The sequence below is a fragment of the Clavelina lepadiformis genome, chromosome 3, assembly GCF_947623445.1.
Source record: "Clavelina lepadiformis chromosome 3, kaClaLepa1.1, whole genome shotgun sequence".
Classification (NCBI taxonomy): domain Eukaryota; kingdom Metazoa; phylum Chordata; class Ascidiacea; order Aplousobranchia; family Clavelinidae; genus Clavelina; species Clavelina lepadiformis.
Genome location: NC_135242.1, coordinates 16373931 through 16392748, shown reverse-complemented (window position 1 = coordinate 16392748; position 18818 = coordinate 16373931). Strand labels below are relative to the sequence as shown.

At 34.0% G+C, this 18818-nt stretch overlaps 1 protein-coding gene across 2 annotated transcripts; it reads right to left on the bottom strand.

The window, feature by feature from the left end:
* Positions 1-1207: 1207 nt before the first annotated feature.
* LOC143449043 (lysosomal cholesterol signaling protein-like) lies at positions 1208-14340 on the bottom strand. Of its 2 annotated transcripts, XM_076949078.1 has the most exons (20): positions 14207-14340; positions 12889-13113; positions 12473-12596; positions 11749-11837; positions 11400-11562; positions 10485-10640; positions 9909-10140; positions 7671-7826; positions 7506-7589; positions 6942-7013; positions 6566-6675; positions 6338-6467; positions 5551-5704; positions 5333-5484; positions 4880-5040; positions 3389-3529; positions 3191-3312; positions 2893-2997; positions 2683-2797; positions 1208-2514 (listed from the first exon to the last, which is right to left on the bottom strand). In XM_076949078.1, exons 1-20 carry the CDS (start codon positions 14334-14336, stop codon positions 2310-2312), a joined length of 2826 nt encoding a protein of 941 aa, XP_076805193.1. In that variant the 5' UTR covers positions 14337-14340; the 3' UTR covers positions 1208-2309. The 2 variants fall into 2 exon arrangements, with proteins under 2 accessions (XP_076805193.1, XP_076805192.1); XM_076949077.1 differs by having other exon boundaries at positions 5333-5704.
* Between the last annotated feature and the right edge of the window lie 4478 nt (positions 14341-18818).

Genomic DNA, 18818 nt, shown 5'->3' with positions numbered 1-18818 from the left:
ACTTTTTAAAGTTTTACAAGAGATTCAAAAAGTTTATAAAAAGCAAGTGGACAGTGATAGTCAATTCAATCATTGCAAACATAACATTCATATATACATAGGCGTTAAGTTTCGAAAATACTGGGGTCTGCAAAACTTTAAACGCTAAATTTCAAAAATTGGGGATGACCCGAGGCAGGTGTTCTGTTACGGCCCTTCCTCTGCTTAGGACCAAAAGAAATATAAGAATTTAGTTATTTTCCGCAAATCGCAGTGTCATTTCTCAATTTGTGCTCAAAAGAGAATGTTTTGGTAAAACGTTATCTCAAGCAATGCTTTGATTGAAGCTGATTTGAAAAGGGTATTTTTTGTAAACGTTACTATTCGCCTGAAGTTTAATTACAGTGTTCAAAATTGGCAAAGGCACCCGCCATCAGCTCTTGTATTGGAGTACGCGCTTGCTTGCTTACCCACAGCCTGAATATATCCACTTGCTCGATACCGAGCGATGTTACAGCCTACCATTGCGTGCCCACGGGCAAGACGCTGACGACACTTGCACTTGTCCAATGGACCTGGAGGACAGTTTTAAACTGGGCAAATTAAAAAATATGTGATTAAGCAGCATCGCGATACTCGTAACGTTATTATAAGCATAGCGTCTAATTTTATCCAGTTCTCACGCTTTTGCACATGCAACAAAATGTGTTTCATAGTGATTTAGAAAAAGATTACTTCACCAATGTAAAAACCGATTGTATGACAATTAAAATTGATTAGAATTGTGACTTGAGCGAAAGCAAACCAAAATTTTCAAGTTAACTCGAGTCAATGACTTGGTTTTCTATCTTTGTCTAATAATTCAGAAATATACAATACTAAGATTTAACAGATGTTGAAACAACAGCACGGTTCAACTATGTCAATTATATTAACCACATCAGGGCCGGATTAACGTAGTTAAAGGTGTTTGATTTTGCTGAAAACGGTATATTAGGTGATTTTTTTATCTAGGCTACTACAAATTCGAGCATTGTGTTAATAACTTTTACCAGTAAATAATAGTTTTTGTTAATTTCTAAAAAATAGCTCCAAAACAGTTAAAAATGACTTATTAACAATGAAAAATTTAAGAGTCCAGTTAATAAATTACCCCGGGTCAGCAGTTGGGTGAATCCGGGCCTTTACCACAGCGTGTGAAACGCAAGGCAAGAAGTGAAATAACACATCACATAAACCTGGTTTTATTTTAAACACAGTTTCAACAACTATTAAACACACAGCAACATTAGCACGTTTTGAAGTTTATGATAAGTAGGCACACACAGTGGCATATTTAGTATTGCGTTGTGTGGGGGCATAAGTTTTTCAAATTTTGGTTTTAAATTCTCGCGTTTATCTACTACGTCAAAAATTTTTGCTTTTAAATGCTTCAAAAACCGCTTTCAAACGCCTCGAAATAAAATATATTCTCATATTAATACGTACAATAGCTGGCAATTTATGGTCTATAGTTTTGAAACTACGTATAAACCGATTTTGAAACACCGCATAAAACAATTTCGTAGAACTGAATACACCGATTTTTGAGTGTAGCCCTACATCCACTTATCGCTTATCTAGGTTAAATATGGCCGATCAGTGGCCGCAAACAAGGAAATGCGATGAACAAAGACGTGCCAGAGCTCAAAAACTTGGATAGACAAGGGTCACGGTCCAATACCTCCTCCTCTAAACACGTCAGAGCGCATACAGCTAAACACAAAGCAACAAGGAATGAACTTCACGAATCGTACTAAGAAAGAAATAACCCAAAAAGTGCAATAGTAGTGAAACGTAAGACGTACGTGAAATCGTATAAGAAGCAAGTTACTCAGTCCAAGACAAACTTTTCAAAAATTTATGCTGGGGGTGTTAAAATGGCTTATGAAGAAGTTACTTCTTCAATAGTATAATTTACACAAAATTTAAAAATACTTTTAAAACATATTTTGCAACAAAAACGGAAATAGTTACCCAATAAATTCACCAGACAAAAACAGGAACACGATGAACAGAGTTAGTTACATGTATGGGTAGTAGGAAAGCAACAAACAAACATATCCGCTCGCAAAAAAGTTTTAAACAAAACTATATCACAATACTTGCATATTTCTGTAATTTATTCAAAGTTAATGCTCGTAATCTCCGTTTTGAAAAAGGCGTATTGTTCAACAAAAGACGTAGGGTATATGCAATCATGATGAATTGCTGAAGGAACGGTACTGAAAAGTGCACTTAAGACAGTTTATTGCATGACTCAGCAATGGCAACAAGTTGTAGAACTTTTTCTACCAGTCCAATAACTCCTGTCTAGAGTGTACCACAGCACGAGTTGTTTGTGGCAGAAGTTCATCGTTATCAGATAGTATCATGTTGGCCGTTGACTGAGCAACATTACTAAGTATATTTTGACTTGTACTTGGCTCACCATTAGTGGTAAGTAACGACTGTTTTTCTTTAGGGTTATGTTCCAATCGCTTATGCTTTGAATCCCTAAAACAACGAAGATAAGTATACAACAATTACACAATTAAACTGCATATCATTTTACTAAATGTAATTTTAAACTTTCACATAAAGCAACTGCTAGGCATTGAGGTTACTGAAAAATATCATAATGCAATGAAATTGTATTCCAACATCAGATACAGTACAATTTACTTTTGCATTTCAACAGATGAAGTTGCAATAAAATCATCATGAACTCTCAAAAATCGTTGAAAGGTATAAAGCTTGGGTTGCATAATGCATTGCCCATGGTCACATGACGTGCTGTCTAAATTCAAAACAACGAAAGAATATTGGATGTCAAATTAGATAAATATGTAGTAAAGCACCACAATGCACAACTTTTTATTATTATACTCGTACCTTCTAAGGTTGTTACTGAGTTTTGTTGAATAGGCATCTCAAACTCATATAGGTATTGGCTGTCATAGAAGAACTGCTTGTCAGACACATGCTTTAACAAGCGACCTGCAATTTCAAATTAACCAAACTTGCTAATAATAAGCAATAAGCCACAAATGGCGGAAGCCTCTTCAAAAAGTTTGTACATTTTGGTCAAAAACATTATATATTTAATGTGAGCCGATACAAAAATTGTTCACTTTTCAGTTTGTAACAATGCGAACAATGATTTTATAATGTAGCACTTAATAAAACAAACCCATCATTAAGTCTTGACCATAAATAACAGCTTCATTGCGATCAGAAGCAAGTCCAACGTCAACCAACCATGAACACAAATCTGATCCTCTCAGCACATTTGAGTAATTTCGAATGCCAGATCTAATTTAAAAACGCACCGCTTTAGACTGTAAGTTAGTTAAGACCAAACAAAAAAGAGGTTTGCTTAATATTGTGCCTTTCGGAATGTAGTAGATCTCTTTTACAATGTTCAAGGTGATGTTTTACAAAAACAGAACATCTCTTCAATACATCCTGGCCCACATCTTCTAGAGGAATTAAAGGTATCGTGTTGTCACCAGTTTTGATCTGCTGCCATCTGTCAGAGCAACAAAACGAAGTTCAATATATTACCTACCATGGGAGATCAGTGACTGCACATGACCACAAACTGGTAAATAGAAAAAAATTTAGCATTGAACAATATATCATACATACGGTGGAAGCTCTATAGTTGAAGGAACTAAACAAATTCATTTTGAGTGAATTGAAATTGGTAAAAAAAAAGAATAACAGAAGTGTGACTGGGTTATAACAGATGCACTTTATTAATGTGTGTTTTTCTTTTAAGTTCTTTTCAGTAAAAAAACAAACTATGTTTAATCTAAAAGCAGTAATGATGTCAATAATAGCACCAGTTATGTTCAGTTCTTATAGCCATTAAGGTCTAGTAACCTAAATATTGTTCACATTAACCTATTATGCAGAGGTGCGCAGTCGATACTTTGAAAGTACCGTCGATAACGTTACCAGTACTTGGCAAAAAAAGGAACCAACAGTTCCGGAATTCAATACTATTTAAAAAAAAAGTAGTAAAAGTAGCAGTACTTTGTCGATACTAGTACTTTTTTTGAAAAATCAACAAATGGTAAAATTAGTATTAAGGATTGATTAACATGTATTTTTGACAACATACTTGTTAAAATTTTGAAATTATCACGTGAAAAGTACTGAGTACGTGAAACGATTGAAATTTCTTGAAAAAGGTAATTCGGCACAGAGATTCAGTACTTTTTTCAAAAGCACTGATGGTATTGGTACTGAAAAAGTATCGTGGTGCAGTAACTTGGTACTGTCCACCGGTGCTATTATATTACTACAAACTATTGCAGGCTTTTGGGGACACTTAGAATCTGCTTGTATTTAACATAGGGTAGCTGCCTTAATTGTTTGTATTATACTTATTTTTTCAACTGTGGTAAGTATAACTTTTTAACCGCAGAGTTGTGACAGGACACATTTGACTCAGTTGTAAATTGTTATTAACAGGCATTATAGAGGCCTTTATAAAATACATCATAAAATTAGCTTTCAATATTTCCAGCCACCACAATACATTAATAAAACAAATCAACATAAATGCTTAGAACCTATTAAAAAAAATGTGACTAATTTTTAGACAATGACCATGTCTATACCTTGGGGCCCACAGAGTCTTTAAATTATAGATTTTTAAATAAAGCTTGTTTACATACAGTTTAATAGGGGATTCGAGGGGATGGGTGATCAGTGAAATAGCTTTAAATTATTCTAAATAATGAATGAGTGAAAGTGGACTTGATATGCTTTCACTGTTTCTTGAAACCGAAATGACAAGTTGAAAATTTTGTGAAAACTAGAATTGTCTCTTCTGTCTATCAATATAAGTCAATCCTCATATAATACTTACAATGCCATTAAGGGTTCCACAATTAATTCATCATCTAATCCAAAGAGTAAAAATACAAAGAAAGCTTGTCCAAAATTAAAAACTGCATCCAGAAAAGCAAGTTCAAAGTAGATCCCAGATAATTTTGCGCCACTTATTCTCCATCCAAGTGCTGCCAATGCCTGCATTTTGGAAATGTTAGATATCAAAAAAATAAATTAACTTAGAGGCAGCAAAAACCTGTTAATTTGCCTAACTTTCCTTAATTCAAATATTCAGGTGCCAAGTAACTTAAAATAACTAACTTGTACTGGCAGAAAACCTACATAATAATATCATATTTGCTTGTATCTCAAAATCATTTAAAAAGATAATTAAAAATACATTAGTGGTTCCATTAGTTACAGCAAAACAAACTTTCAATAGAAGTTGTTAAAACTGAAGTAGCAACACCCTAAACAAATACAAACTAACAATTAACTCAGACAGACAGAGAAGCACAAGAAGAGCTATGTGTCGACCAGTCTGGTGTGAACCTGGAAAATATGCACACCATTTGATTCCTGGTGTAACTTTAGGTGCATCATTGGAAATTGAGTTCCAATCTGATGAAGTACTTCTAATTTCTAATAAAGAAAATGTTACAATAACGTGGTAATAGAAACGTAGTACATAAACGTTGGCTTGACAACCTGACAATGATGTTTCGCTGGTCGTCCCAAGTCTGTTGTATTCTTCCATATTTTGTGTGGATGAATTAAAAAGATTAGGTAGCCGGACAAGACACAATAAGCAAAGGATTGTCATTATCAGTGAGGCAAGGATGACAACAAAGAATGCAATAGACTGAAAGGAAATTTTAAAAATCATGGAAGAAATGCTTCTCAACACACAGTAAATGGTAAACGTGCAAAAAATGGAGAATCACATATGCAGGATATGATAACGACATCATTATGATTTTACAGATATACGACTGCAAAGTGAATCTGATTACAGTAATTGAAAACATAGAGATATGTCTTCAACTAAATTTGCTCAGCAGGAGGGTTAATGATTGTTGTTACGGTGCTGTTGTAGCTAAAGTGATTTTCAGCTATATTTAATATTTATGGTGTGCATAATGCTTATTCCTGTGTTTTATTATCAAAAGTTACTACTTTTTCACTAAAGAATGTTTTCACTATCAAGAAAAACTGCTTCTTGTTTTGCTGTGCATGCTTAAATACATCAAACTTGCTGTGTGCCAACTGTTAACTAATTAGTTATGCAATGATTGTACGCTAAATGACAGTGCCAATCCCAAATGTATATTATACTAAAAATACAACAAAAGCTTTATTACAAAATGTACCATACTCTGATGAAAATGGTGAGTGCATGTGCCACCAACTACAGAGATTTATATGGTCACATGTCTTAAATTGTTTTCAAAAACTTGTTTTTAAAACAAACCCTTTAATTTGGAATACAGCTTACCTGTTCATTACCAAACAGAAACAGATTATTGTGGTATTGGTCATCTACAGGATGGCCAAATACAGTCAAAATTATCGCTACCATGGCAGCACATACTGCTGGAATTGCAGAGAAACACAATCTGTATGTCCTGCAGACAATCATATTAAAACATGTTTTTATACAAGTTTCTATTAATATAGCACAAAAGTGTTATATGCAGGTCTAATTCTAATTGTATTCACCTACCATGCTTTCTCATCACCACAAAAGTGGATAACAACCAAGCAAATTGCAAGAGCAGCTGTATACAATCTTGCAGCTGCCGCCCCAAAGAACAAAAATGCGTAAGCAACATACTGCAAAAAGAAAACATTTGTACTAATGTTATTCCTAACTTATAAAAAAAGGAATTAGAAACTGCAGTGAATATTTTAGTTTCTACATTTGCACAGTCTAAAATAAATCGATCCTTGCTTCAACTGGCAATATTCGATTTCAAACAAGAATAAACTTAAATATATTACATACAGTACTTAAAAAACAGCTGTGAAAGAAAATTTTAAGTCACAAGGAAAAATACCAAAACTCTTTAAAAGTAATTTTTTCTCATGAAATATCTTACCTTGTTAATATTTAATGGACCATCAAAGGTGTTGGAAAAACATCCAATGACAACCGTTAATGAAGAAATAAACTGAAAATACAAATGATATTATTAGACATCGCCGTAAAGTTCAAAAAGAAAATACAACCAAGTATAGTTGCTGATGTTTCATCTTTGCCATAAACAATAATATGCCAATGCTCATTACTAGCATCAAAGTATTGTACAGGTTTACTACATATCATATTACTACCAATTATATATTATTTTGTAGCTAAAGCACTTGTTCATGCTGTTATTACATCCTCAAACAAGCTAAATGAAGCCGGAACATTATTTGTTTAGTAAAAAAACTTAATGTTATGTTAGGGTTTTAAGTTGATTTGATTAAGTTTGCTTTACATTGTGATATTACAGACATTCCAAACACTAAGAATTATGCAACAAGTTCTTAAAACAGCTGACTAAGCAGAAGAGCAAATGCCTGATTACTCTACTGGTGAACAACTTATGCAAAGCAGATTAATCCTCAAACATAATACAGTTTTAGAACATGGTTGTCGTTACTCCATCACAACTTACCAAACTGACACAGAGTAACAAAGTAACAAGATGTGGCATTCTTTGAGCTTTTCTACTGATAAGAAAAACGGCAATGCACCAAACCTAAAATATAAGGCATACATTTCATGATGATAGTTAAACCAATCGTTGAATTTGTATACTAGCATGTGCAAAGATTCTTACCGAGCAGATAACACCAACAATGCTAACGTCTTGATTTATGCTTTCTACCACAATTTCATAGTAACTATAGTCCATTGCTTGTATTGTTAGCATCCATGCACTGATATACATGATTGGTGCTGAAAGTGTAGTGCATGCGACCATCCCTGTGGCCAGCTGAAATACAGTGAAATTTACATTGCCTAGCTGATAATGCATTCTTTTCATGACTTGTAACAAAGATGACCACAATTGCACTAGCTTCAACTCAGTAACGTGTGAAGCCGTAGGTGTCAATTTTGGAGAGAAGATGAAAACATGGGGGATTGAATTTTAGGGATTTCCACATTGCGAAGGTGTAAGATCAGCAGAAGGTGCAAAACATTATCATTCTTGTGTAGTTATGTAATGTATTATCACAATACAATTTACAAGTTTTTATTTGGTGACCTGTTTTTCCAACTTGTTCCCAAAACACTTTATACTTACTTCTATTTGAACTTTTATTGCAAAACGAATTTCTTAGCATAGTTAAAGCAAGTGCTCTTCATTAAAGACGCTATCAAAAACGATTTACAAAAATGGATCTGAGGAAAAGACAATAGCTAATTCATTGTGCATAAAACATAAATGCGAATCCTTCTTACAAATCTTTTTCATCGAATTAAGTACATTTAGTTTATAAATGTGTATGGGGAAAAATGTTTGTCTCAATTAAGCAATATGTTTAGAGAAACGTTTTTAACTTGTCTTGTCTGTTTAGACTTTAAAATAATGTATAGAGTTGGGCCTCCGAATTATAAAGACTCAACTCAACAAAATTGGACAATGGTCAGCTTTTTTAAATTATTCTTGTTGTGAATGCTAATTTGATTGCACATTGTCAGTGTTGTTCAGCAACAAAGTAGTTTTACTTACCAAAGTAACATAACTAATTTGAGTAACAAAGTAAGTTGTTACTAACTTGAGTAGATTTACCAAATGCCGAAGTGAAAAGTGTTTTAGTTAAAAGATAATTTTTAGTAATTTTTATTAGCAATCACAACTGCACAAAGCGTTCATATATAGCAGGGGTGGGCAAACTTGTTCAATGAAAGAGTCAATTGCGGGAAACTATAAACACCAGCGAGCCGCAAAATCAGTAATGATTGTCAATTTGGTTATTTTATTATTAGTAGTCATTTTGAGATATTACTTTTCAGCTAGAAAACCCACGGTATAGAATCTATACCAGAAAACAATGTCGGATTCTATGTCTAGTGTTACGCCATAAACGAAATGCTGGTCTAAATAAAGAAAAAAATAAACAGAAATGTTCATAAACGGTACTCTTGGTAGCATTTACAATTTTTTTGGAATTTTACGATTCGAATAGAAGAGCCACAAAAAACATGCCAAAGAGCCGCAGTTTGTCCACCCCTGATATATAGTCTACACCTTGATTCACGTAATTTATGTAACAATGCTCTGATAAAGGACAAAAGTATATCTGATACTATTTAGTTTCATACATTAATGCATTTCTCTGCAGTTATATTGCTTTTAGTAAGCCCTTGGTAATTTGTGCCTTCACAACCTCATATTTTAGATGGATAACAACTTCTTAAACTACACCTTACTTGATTAGTTTAAAATGTTTTACTTTTCACTTTAGTTTTGAACAGCAATACGTCTACCTGTGGTGGAGTAGATTTTTTCAAGGGCAACATACTTCTACTTAAGTAACTTATATGGTTACTTTCACCACCATTGCTGATTGTTGACAAAAGATTAAGTGATGTTTAGTCGGTAAAATAAAACACCTTCAAAAGTTTTGTTTGGATGTTGCTTATAAGTTGAAAAGTTTTATAAGATCGTCTATCCTATAAACTCACTTTGTATTGCTTTTGTGACATTTCAGTTTTTAAACAGTGAATAGATGAAATAACTTCAGCAGAACATTCATTACAAATTTGGATTGGTTTTGCTAGGCATTTTAAATTTAATTTCCACAAGAAAAGTTGCTTATAACTTGTGAGTTAAACCATTTTTTGGTTTTAATTTACAAATCTCACAGTTCAATGCCAGTACTGACTGGACAGATCACCAGTAACCACATTAAATGAAAAAAGAGTATTTATAATGTCATAGCTAAGAGGCAGTGCAGTCTAAAAATAATTTTAAGCATTCAGTTAAGTTATATATATACATTATATGCATAGATATTATACTAAATATATATAGCATTAAACCTGTCATAAATTAAAAAATACACCTTACCAGATCAATATCAAGGTTATATTGGCCAGCATACACAACAACAGTGGGTGCAGTTGGAAAAGTTCCATAAAGAAAAGCATAATTAGCCAATATTGCTTTATAAGACATGTTTCCAAAACTTGTGTAATTAGATGATATAACATCCCCTTCCATACCATGATTAGGAGGCATGATTGGCAGCACATTACTTAAGACAAGGAAAAAAGTATGTGCCAATATTGGAAGCACCAGTCTATACAAAAAATAAATTATTAATATTAATAGCCTTTACATGACATAAAAATTTCATTGTATGTATAGCGCATTTCGCTTGGTTTACATTTTTAATGTAACAACAGGAAGCACAAAAGTAAATGTTGATATGTCCGCTATAAAATTTAGCATAACAGCCTGTAAATTATTTGGAATTTGTGCCCATAAGCACTTAATTCAGATGCAACAACTGTATGTATGTTCTTATGTTATTCTGCCTTCAACAAAACTGGTTGACAGCTAATGCAGTAATAATTACAATAATATCAGTAAATACAAAATATTATAACGCACATCTCATTGTTAAATTAATTAGCCACTTACATTTTAGCAATGATTAAAGTAGATGGGAGAAGCAATTTTACTCCTTTTTGCTGAGAAATTTTTCCCACCATGCTTAAGCCAAGATAAAACAAAGCTGTCCCATCAAATGCGTTACCCAATGTAGTTAAAAAAGGCTGAAGCAGACCAGGAACTTTCCTAAAAATAACAACAACAAAACTTGCCGTGAACTACAAAGACACAATCAATATTCCAAAATACAAAAAATCAATGAGACAATTATACACATTTATAACCTCATCACTGGTAAAAGTTACTATTTAAAAATGCAGTCAGCGTAGCGCAAACAACACATTTTTGGTATACATCAGTGGTGTCAAACATACAGCCTTTGGGTGAGTTCCGGCACTTGTAGGCATGCGTTGACAACAATAAATGTTGCCGTTAATTAATTCTTCATTATGCAAACTTCTTTCGCTTAGTTCGGTTTCATCAGTTACATTAAATTGATTAAAACATTTCGTACATGGCAAAGCGGCCCTTTAAAATATGTAACGTAAATGATTTTGTCTTAATAAGAAAAGAAATCTAAACTTTATAAACAAAATTCCGTCCATCGACCAACTAAAAAATAACTATAGCAAACATTGTTACACCTTGTTGCCATTAAAATGGAATGATTGAATTTTGACATTACAAGAGCAAATGTGAATTAGCATACAAAAGGTTAGCCGCAAATACGTGCAACATAAATCTGGTGAACAACAGTGCAGTAATATTTTGAAAGCTTTCAAGTAGTACTGTGTGCTAAGTCACTTTCAATGGTAAGAAATTGCCAGCAGAACATAACCAACGATGTTGGTGTGGTCAGCATGTAATATGAAATTTCCAATGTAGTCTTAGCTCCAATTTGAGTTTGACACCCTTGGCAGAAAATTATAATTGTAGTTAAATTACCCTTTAAAAATGAAATGAAATGCCAATCCAACCAGCACCATAAGAACAATCAGGTTGCTTAAAAACCCTTTAACAATTTTCCATACTTTTTGATATGTTTTCTCATGTTTTGGTTTGAAATCTTCTGATAATTTGACATTGTCATTGGCGTTGGAACATGACCCTGGTATGTAGATATTACATAGAACAAAATTGTACACGTACATGATCAGAAATTTTAAAAATGACAAAAATTAAAAACAAATTAATTAATAATCAAATGATATCATTAATATGTAAAGAATAAGTGTGAATTACGATAACCTAATGATATCAATGCATGTTTGTCAATAATATGTATCAGCCTTACCTGCTAAAGGGCAGTTATCACAAGGTGTAGCTGTTGTTAACTCTGTTTCAGTTGTGCCATTTGTAACACTGGTGTCTTTTTCATTTATTCTGAAATAGATCACAATCGGCATAAAATAAGCTTCGTCCGATTTTTTTTAGAGCATTTTTCGCGGATATGAAACGAATGATGATTTTCCTTTTATAAATTTAACACAAGTTAGACCAGACATACTAGTTACTAAAGCAACTCATGACGACATGAGTTTGGCATAAAAAATCAGTTGAAGAATGGACCCTGTTGTCAAAGCTCAATTGCACTTAGAGCAGTTTGATATGTGACAACACTCACTTCACTTGAATAGCAACCAAAAAGTGGTTTATTTTGTCAAAGCATGATCGTGCTGTGCACAGCGCAACCAAAAGTGAAGTCAAACAGTAAAAAGTTGATCAATTTTTCCCCTTAACATTGAATAGGGGGAATAATGTACAGTAAATGAGAAAAAATGCCCTAACTTCAAAACTTATGCAGCTTCCCTTTTTTGCTGCAACATTTGTAGCGAAAACAGCTCTCATTGTTCGGTGAATAGGAAAAGGACTAATTACAGCATGTTTTCCCATTCTCAAGGCTGCTCTATTAGCTAGTGTTTACTGTACCTTTATAAAGATTAGCATACATATACATTTTCAAATGTGTTAATAATAAAGCAACTACAATAAAAAAACTTATTTTGAAGGGTACTCACTTCCACTGTTTGTTCACTTCAAGTATAGCAAATCCAATTGGGTTTAACATAAGAAGTGATATTGGAGCTAATAAATATATGTACTGAAGAAGCTCAGGATGATTTTTTCCATATAAGACCTTGACTGTAAAAATAAAGCACCAATATGCATGTCTTTGAAACCACTCACAACACAAAGTTGATTAAACATTAAGCTAACCATACTGTAGAAGTTAATAAAAATATTTACCTCATGCGGTTTCTTTTGTAAAATTTATACATCATGCAACTAAATTAGAGGTTGCAATTTGTTATGAAAAATGAAATTGCCGCATTCAAGCGTTTATGCATTGTAATACCGTAGTACCATACCAATAATCAACTTAATAGACCTTGCAATTCGGCATACTGCACATAAATTAACAAAACTTGCATACCTATTGGATAACCTATTGCAAAGTCATTGCTTTGAGTTGTGAAAATAGCATAGAGAGCAGCTTGTGCGAGTCCCCTTTGTCGTAACACAAGCAGTGTGAGGATCAACACAGTAAAAAAAACAACAGCCTTGGCAAGTGCAATGGCCAATATGAATGTCCAGCTGACAGTTTCGAAGTTCAGTTCAACCATGCTTTTGAAGAGTAATGCGGGAAAGGCAAACTTGGCTATAACATAAAACATGAGTTGTATAAGAAGTAGTGCAAATATACGTTCACGACTACTTAGGTTGCTTTCATTGTGTGCTATAAAAAACAACAGATGGCCAGTAAGAAACAATGTGTAAAAATTAGGCAAAAATGCATTAAAGATCATATATATCATGCAGTATAAATATTGCTTCTATTTCAAAAAAGAAAGGTATTGAAGGCACTTATTGTGTTGAAGGTACTTAAGAGAGTACAACATGTTAATGCATACAATTATGAAATCTTGCGAGTGGTCAACTTACCAGGGTTCTGCTGTATTTTGTTAATTTGCCTTAAAACTGAGTAAATGTTATACAAAACAAAAAATATGTTGTATAGTTGCTTGTTGAATTAAGAGGGATGATTTATAACTTTTGTTAAAACCAGCCTTTAAATTAAAAAGTTAAGCACCTATTTACTGGTTCATGTGGTGTATAATGAAGTTGTATGGCCTTGCTAAAATGTAGTTTTGTAGAATACACAGTCGGTAAACCTTTTTTCTTGAGCAGACCACTTAAACACATATTTTGAACAATTGCAATCAAGGTCTGACAAAATAAATATGCGACCAATTTTGTCTGTCTTACACAATAACTCAAATGGAAAGTACAACAGTTTTTGATGAGACATTGTGCATGTAAAGACCAAATTTTGTCGTGAAATTTTTTAGCAGTTGCAGCAACATTTATACTCAATGGTCTCAGTCTAGTGCAGAAGTGCATAACCAAATGACGTCAAAACTTGAGTAGCTTGAGGTAGTATACAAATGCATCCTATGGCCTGTATGGAATGTAAGTTTTTTGTACACCGGTATGCGCGAGTGTGCACCAGATGTCGCTGTTTGGGAATTACTCACAAAGATGTGTGCACCAAAGTAGCTATTTTGAAACATCTTGTGCCCCAGATAGCTACGGACATGTCTGGTGTACAATACTTTCATTCCATACGAGTCCTGTGGTTGTGCAACAAACCCAAAAAATTTGTGTAGGCCTAACACCTTTATAAATACAAAACGTTTCCACTAAGTTATTACACCAAAACTTAACTTACATTTTAAAACATATCTACTTACCAATAAAGTTACCAATGCCATTGTTTTGTGATGGTGTAATAAGTTTTAATCTACCTGTAATATACCCTAATATAATTATAAGAAAACAGCTGAAAAGGGCAGTGAATAATCCACTAAAATCTTCAGCCATTATTAAACCTGTTAACATAAATAGTTGCAATTAGATCATAATAATACATTGAATAGTTGTTAAAATAATCTTTATCTTCAGACTGAGGGAAGTCTTTGCACGACTTACACCCAGCGATGAGTTTTCACCGGCTCATCGATTGGGCCCTGGTTATGGAGCTAACCTTTGTGCAAGTTCCGATTGTCATACATTTTTTTATTTTGATTTTTATATAACTGTGTTACCCGAATTTAGAACTGTCTACCAGGTCAACTGAACAGGAGCAAATGTCGTCATTGCCTGGCCCAAGAGCTGCAGAGTTTGGTATAGGCGCAATAAATACTACATTTCATGAGCTTCAGTACCGCACTTAATGTTTTGGACAGAACTTCTGTGCAATTATACACTAATGTACACAGTTTGACTTGTTCAATCTCTAAATCAATCAATTGAAAAATAAGTCAAACTGTGTATATTATGTATAATTGCACACTTCCATTGCGTCTCAGCATGTTTACGCATCACACTTGTCATTTTTGGTTGTTTGACACACCCAAGATCTTGCTGAAAACGGCCATACTCAGTCCCAAGGGCATTACAACTACAACGCCACTGGGTTATCGAACACAGGATACGAGCCGTGAATATGATTGTATAAAAAAAAGGCAATGCCAGTAAAATTGCTGATCTTCCATTTCTTCAACCTCTCACCTTCGTTACTTTTCTCCATAAAATGAAAAGAAATTTGTGACTGAAAAATGGGCTTGAGCCCAGCCCATTTATATTTTAAAGTGACTCAAAATTGAAATGAACTGGGTACGTTATTGAAAAGGGCCTCCGGAGCTTAAATTCATATTGATCTGAACTCAAAATTTATAGATTAATTATTTGTCACTTTGTGTGTTAAATTTTGTCAGGAAAAAGCAGATATATTGGTAAAATTTCGTGCTGAGTCGGACCATACATCATGGTTGAACCAATTGAGGGGGGGATTAGTGACAAGGGGAATCCTCACTAACGGACAGTCATGGCCATTAAATTAGGCTGTATCATAAAAAGAAAACAAAGCCACGTGGTCACTACTCAGTTCGTGTTTACTTATTTTATATATATAGTTTGTACATCATATGTGCGTTATTAATGTATGCACCCATATGGTACAAAAGCTACTTCAATGCTAGGACAGTTAAAACTAATAAACAAACTTGGACCATCAAACAATGACGTAAAGGTTTCAGCTTGTAAGCAAAGTATTTGTAAAAATGTTACTACATAAACGTTAATTAAGTAAACTAGTAAACATGTAATGTTACTACATAACGTAACTATATAAAAAATAAGTAAACACGTACTGAGAACTTCTCAGTGAGAAGTGCCAATGTGGCTTTGTTTTCTTTCTATGGTACCATAAAGTTTGATTTAATGCCTATGACTGGTTGCCAGTGAGGATTCTCTTAGTCGGTAATTTCTCACCCACCTAATCCATACATTGATAAACTAAACCCCCATTACGTAACCCATTACATAACCCATTACATAACGTTTCCGACCCTACTCCGAAAAATCGCAAAATAACCTAACCTATTCAATTAAAGGTAAGGTATTATTCCGTTTTTATAGTAATACTACTATTTTTCAAATCTCATAGTCATATTGAATCAATTAGGGTTAAAATCTCAATACATATAGCTTTTACAAAGTGATTTACATTTGCACAGTCTACGCACTTACACTGGCATCGATTTGATGGAAGATGTTAAAGTTCAGTAACAAATTGAATATCGGGGATTTCCCCATCGGTAAGAGCGTAAGATATTGTCATTGTGTTGTGTTTTGCAATTTGCAGTATGTTTCGACTTCCAAATTTCATACGACGTGACAAATATTCGGGGGAGGGAGGAGTTAAATTATGTCCCCACAATATCTTCCAGGATTTCTGCCCATGTATGGTGGCAATAAACAGTTCCAAATTGGAGCAATAAGCTACAATATAAAAATTAAAAACAAATAAAAATTGTATGATCACTGAACTCGCACGCTCAAATGATGAGGAACCATCACTGAGTTGTGGTACAAAACCCTTTATTAGTCTGAGAATATACATTGTAATATCATATTAATCGTACCAAGTGCTCTTTACAGTGAGCTATTCTCAAAATACCCTACGTAGGCAAATCTTCCATGATTTAAAAAAAAAATATATACACACATATAAAACGCAAATTCAACATTGAAATACTTGACGTATACGGTAGCCTACAATCCTTGTTTAAAGTTGGAAACTACTTAAGTAATGAGCCCGCGTGCTTCGTGACCTTCTATCGAAAGTGGTGTACCGATGTACATGCCCGCATATGACGTGAGCTGTAGGCCTACTAACATTTGTAATTAGACTGCACGCTACTTGGACGAAAGGATCATAGAACATACGCGCTTAGATTGAACAGGAAAATCGGCCGCCAAAAATCATATCAAGAATTGCTCAACAAGATTTGGCTTAAATCACGAGGAAAATTTTAAAATCTTACGCAAATGCAAAACAGATTATAAAAGCAAGATTCACGAAGCACTTTTTACGAAGCAATTGAATCCAACCCTTAATAAACAAACCTATGAAAATGGTTCGTTTTCGTTACCATAAAAGTGGGTGAAAGATAAGTTCATTATCACATTAACGGTGAGTCGTGGTACCAGACAGATTAGAGCAGATTAAATAAAAACATCGAAAACTGAACAGTAACAAAAACTAATATTTAAGGTATGAATGAGTAAATATTCACGAAGGCCTGAGCCGCGACTACTACAACTACTAAAAAGATAGTCAAGGCGACAACACGAACACACTATTTCAGAATCACGCTCTAAATCGTTCAAAGCTACATAACATCCTTCCTTATTCTGAATCACCAAGTCAGGACAATAGATGTCAACGCGGCAATATGTAATGCTGGGAATATGGTCATGAATGGCGTAAAGACGCGGAACGTACAAAATGTATATGGTGCGCAAAATCAATTTCAAATAGGCAAGAGTGCCGAAGGCCAAAACAAAGGTAAGAACGGCAAGCCTACAAACATAATCAAAATTGTTAAAATGTACAAACAGATCATTGTCGTGCTGCTTCCCGTCACGTCGTCGCTCTCAACATACCAAAACGTGCGTTTCATTTTTGTTAAAGTTTATAACTAATCTGCCTATCCTACGGCCGTAATTACTTGTGTTAGATTATTTCCAACCTTATCCGATCAGACAATGCTATTTTATTTGGCAACTTTTCTTTCGCAACGTCTGCTACCGTCACAGCCTGTTATGTTGAACAATGCTTTTGCAGCTATTATTATTATTGTTTCCTGTATGATCTTGTCTGGACTCTGTAAATTTTGCTTCCTTTTTTCTTGTAGCTACTTCCGTATGGAGTCGTTAAAAATATTTACACAACTTTGATTTTAACATTTATATTCGTTTCTCACTCTGATGATGGACATATGTTCGTGTCCAAAACATGTTAGTTCTCGTACACTGCTAATAAATTATGTTTCCTCCGCTAGTGGCTTTGTTTGCAACCTAGTGATATTTAAAGTCTTCTAATCTTTCTATGCCATAAATTTGACGTCACACACAAATTGAAGTCTTTCCTCTTTATATGGATAGAAATCTTACTTCATGGGATTCATGAGTCATGACCTGCATAAATCTAACTCTAACATGATATAGCCAATAGCCTTACTAGGTCTTGTCGTCATAAACCAACCAACAACTTCAAAAACAATGTCGTCGTTATTAAAAATACGCATTAATTGATGAAAATAAGTTTAAGGTGAAAATGAAACGATTTCACTTCTATTTTGCGCTCGCTTCTCTTATTCTCAAACGTAAGACACAGTACCCATAGCCTATAACCAGGGTTGCCATACCGTCCTTATTTCTAAGATTTGTCCTTATTTTAAAGGTCCGTGTCTTAGAAAATATGTTTGTCCTTTTTTCTAAGAAATGTCCTTATTTTCACTTTCGTCCTTATTTTTAGGGCGGAGGTGGGCACTTTTGTTCTTATTTTCGGCATTTTGTCACCTTTACGATACCATTTTGTACCAAAGAGATACCAAAATTATGAACATGCAGATAGTGTCTTGTTTTTTTTTTGTTTTTTTTTAGGAACATTGGTTGCTTTCTCTTGTTGTACACTGTTTAAGGTGGTAATCCTCGTTCATTTTCTAGTCGTCCTTATTTTTGAGTTGAGACTGATGGCAACCCTGCCTATAACGTCTGAAAGTTCAGGCCAGTGTTGTATAGCCTAATAGAGGGGATCAGCCAATAGATTATACGTTACAATATCTAATGTAATATTTATGGTCTGGCCAATTGGCCAGGGTTTTACGACTTTTGTGGGACCTATTTCAATTTGCAATTCACATTAATTGTCAAGCCTATATTGTGGAAGAATTACGAATTTTTCTGTTATTATCTATTAGGCCTACATAGGCTAGCCTATTCCAACTGTGCTGT

What these genes read in the sequence shown, in the direction of transcription:
- LOC143449043 (XM_076949077.1), bottom strand. Translation starts at nt 14,336, where the DNA reads ATGGCTGAAGATTTTAGTGGATTATTCACTGCCCTTTTCAGCTGTTTT. An exon ending in GTCCATTAAATATTAACAAG is followed by an intron (nt 6,676 to 6,941) that starts GTAAGATATTTC and finishes TTCTTTTTGCAG; the next exon opens with TATGTTGCTTACGCATTTTT. An exon ending in TCATCTGTTGAAATGCAAAA is followed by an intron (nt 2,515 to 2,682) that starts GTAAATTGTACT and finishes TCGTTGTTTTAG; the next exon opens with GGATTCAAAGCATAAGCGAT.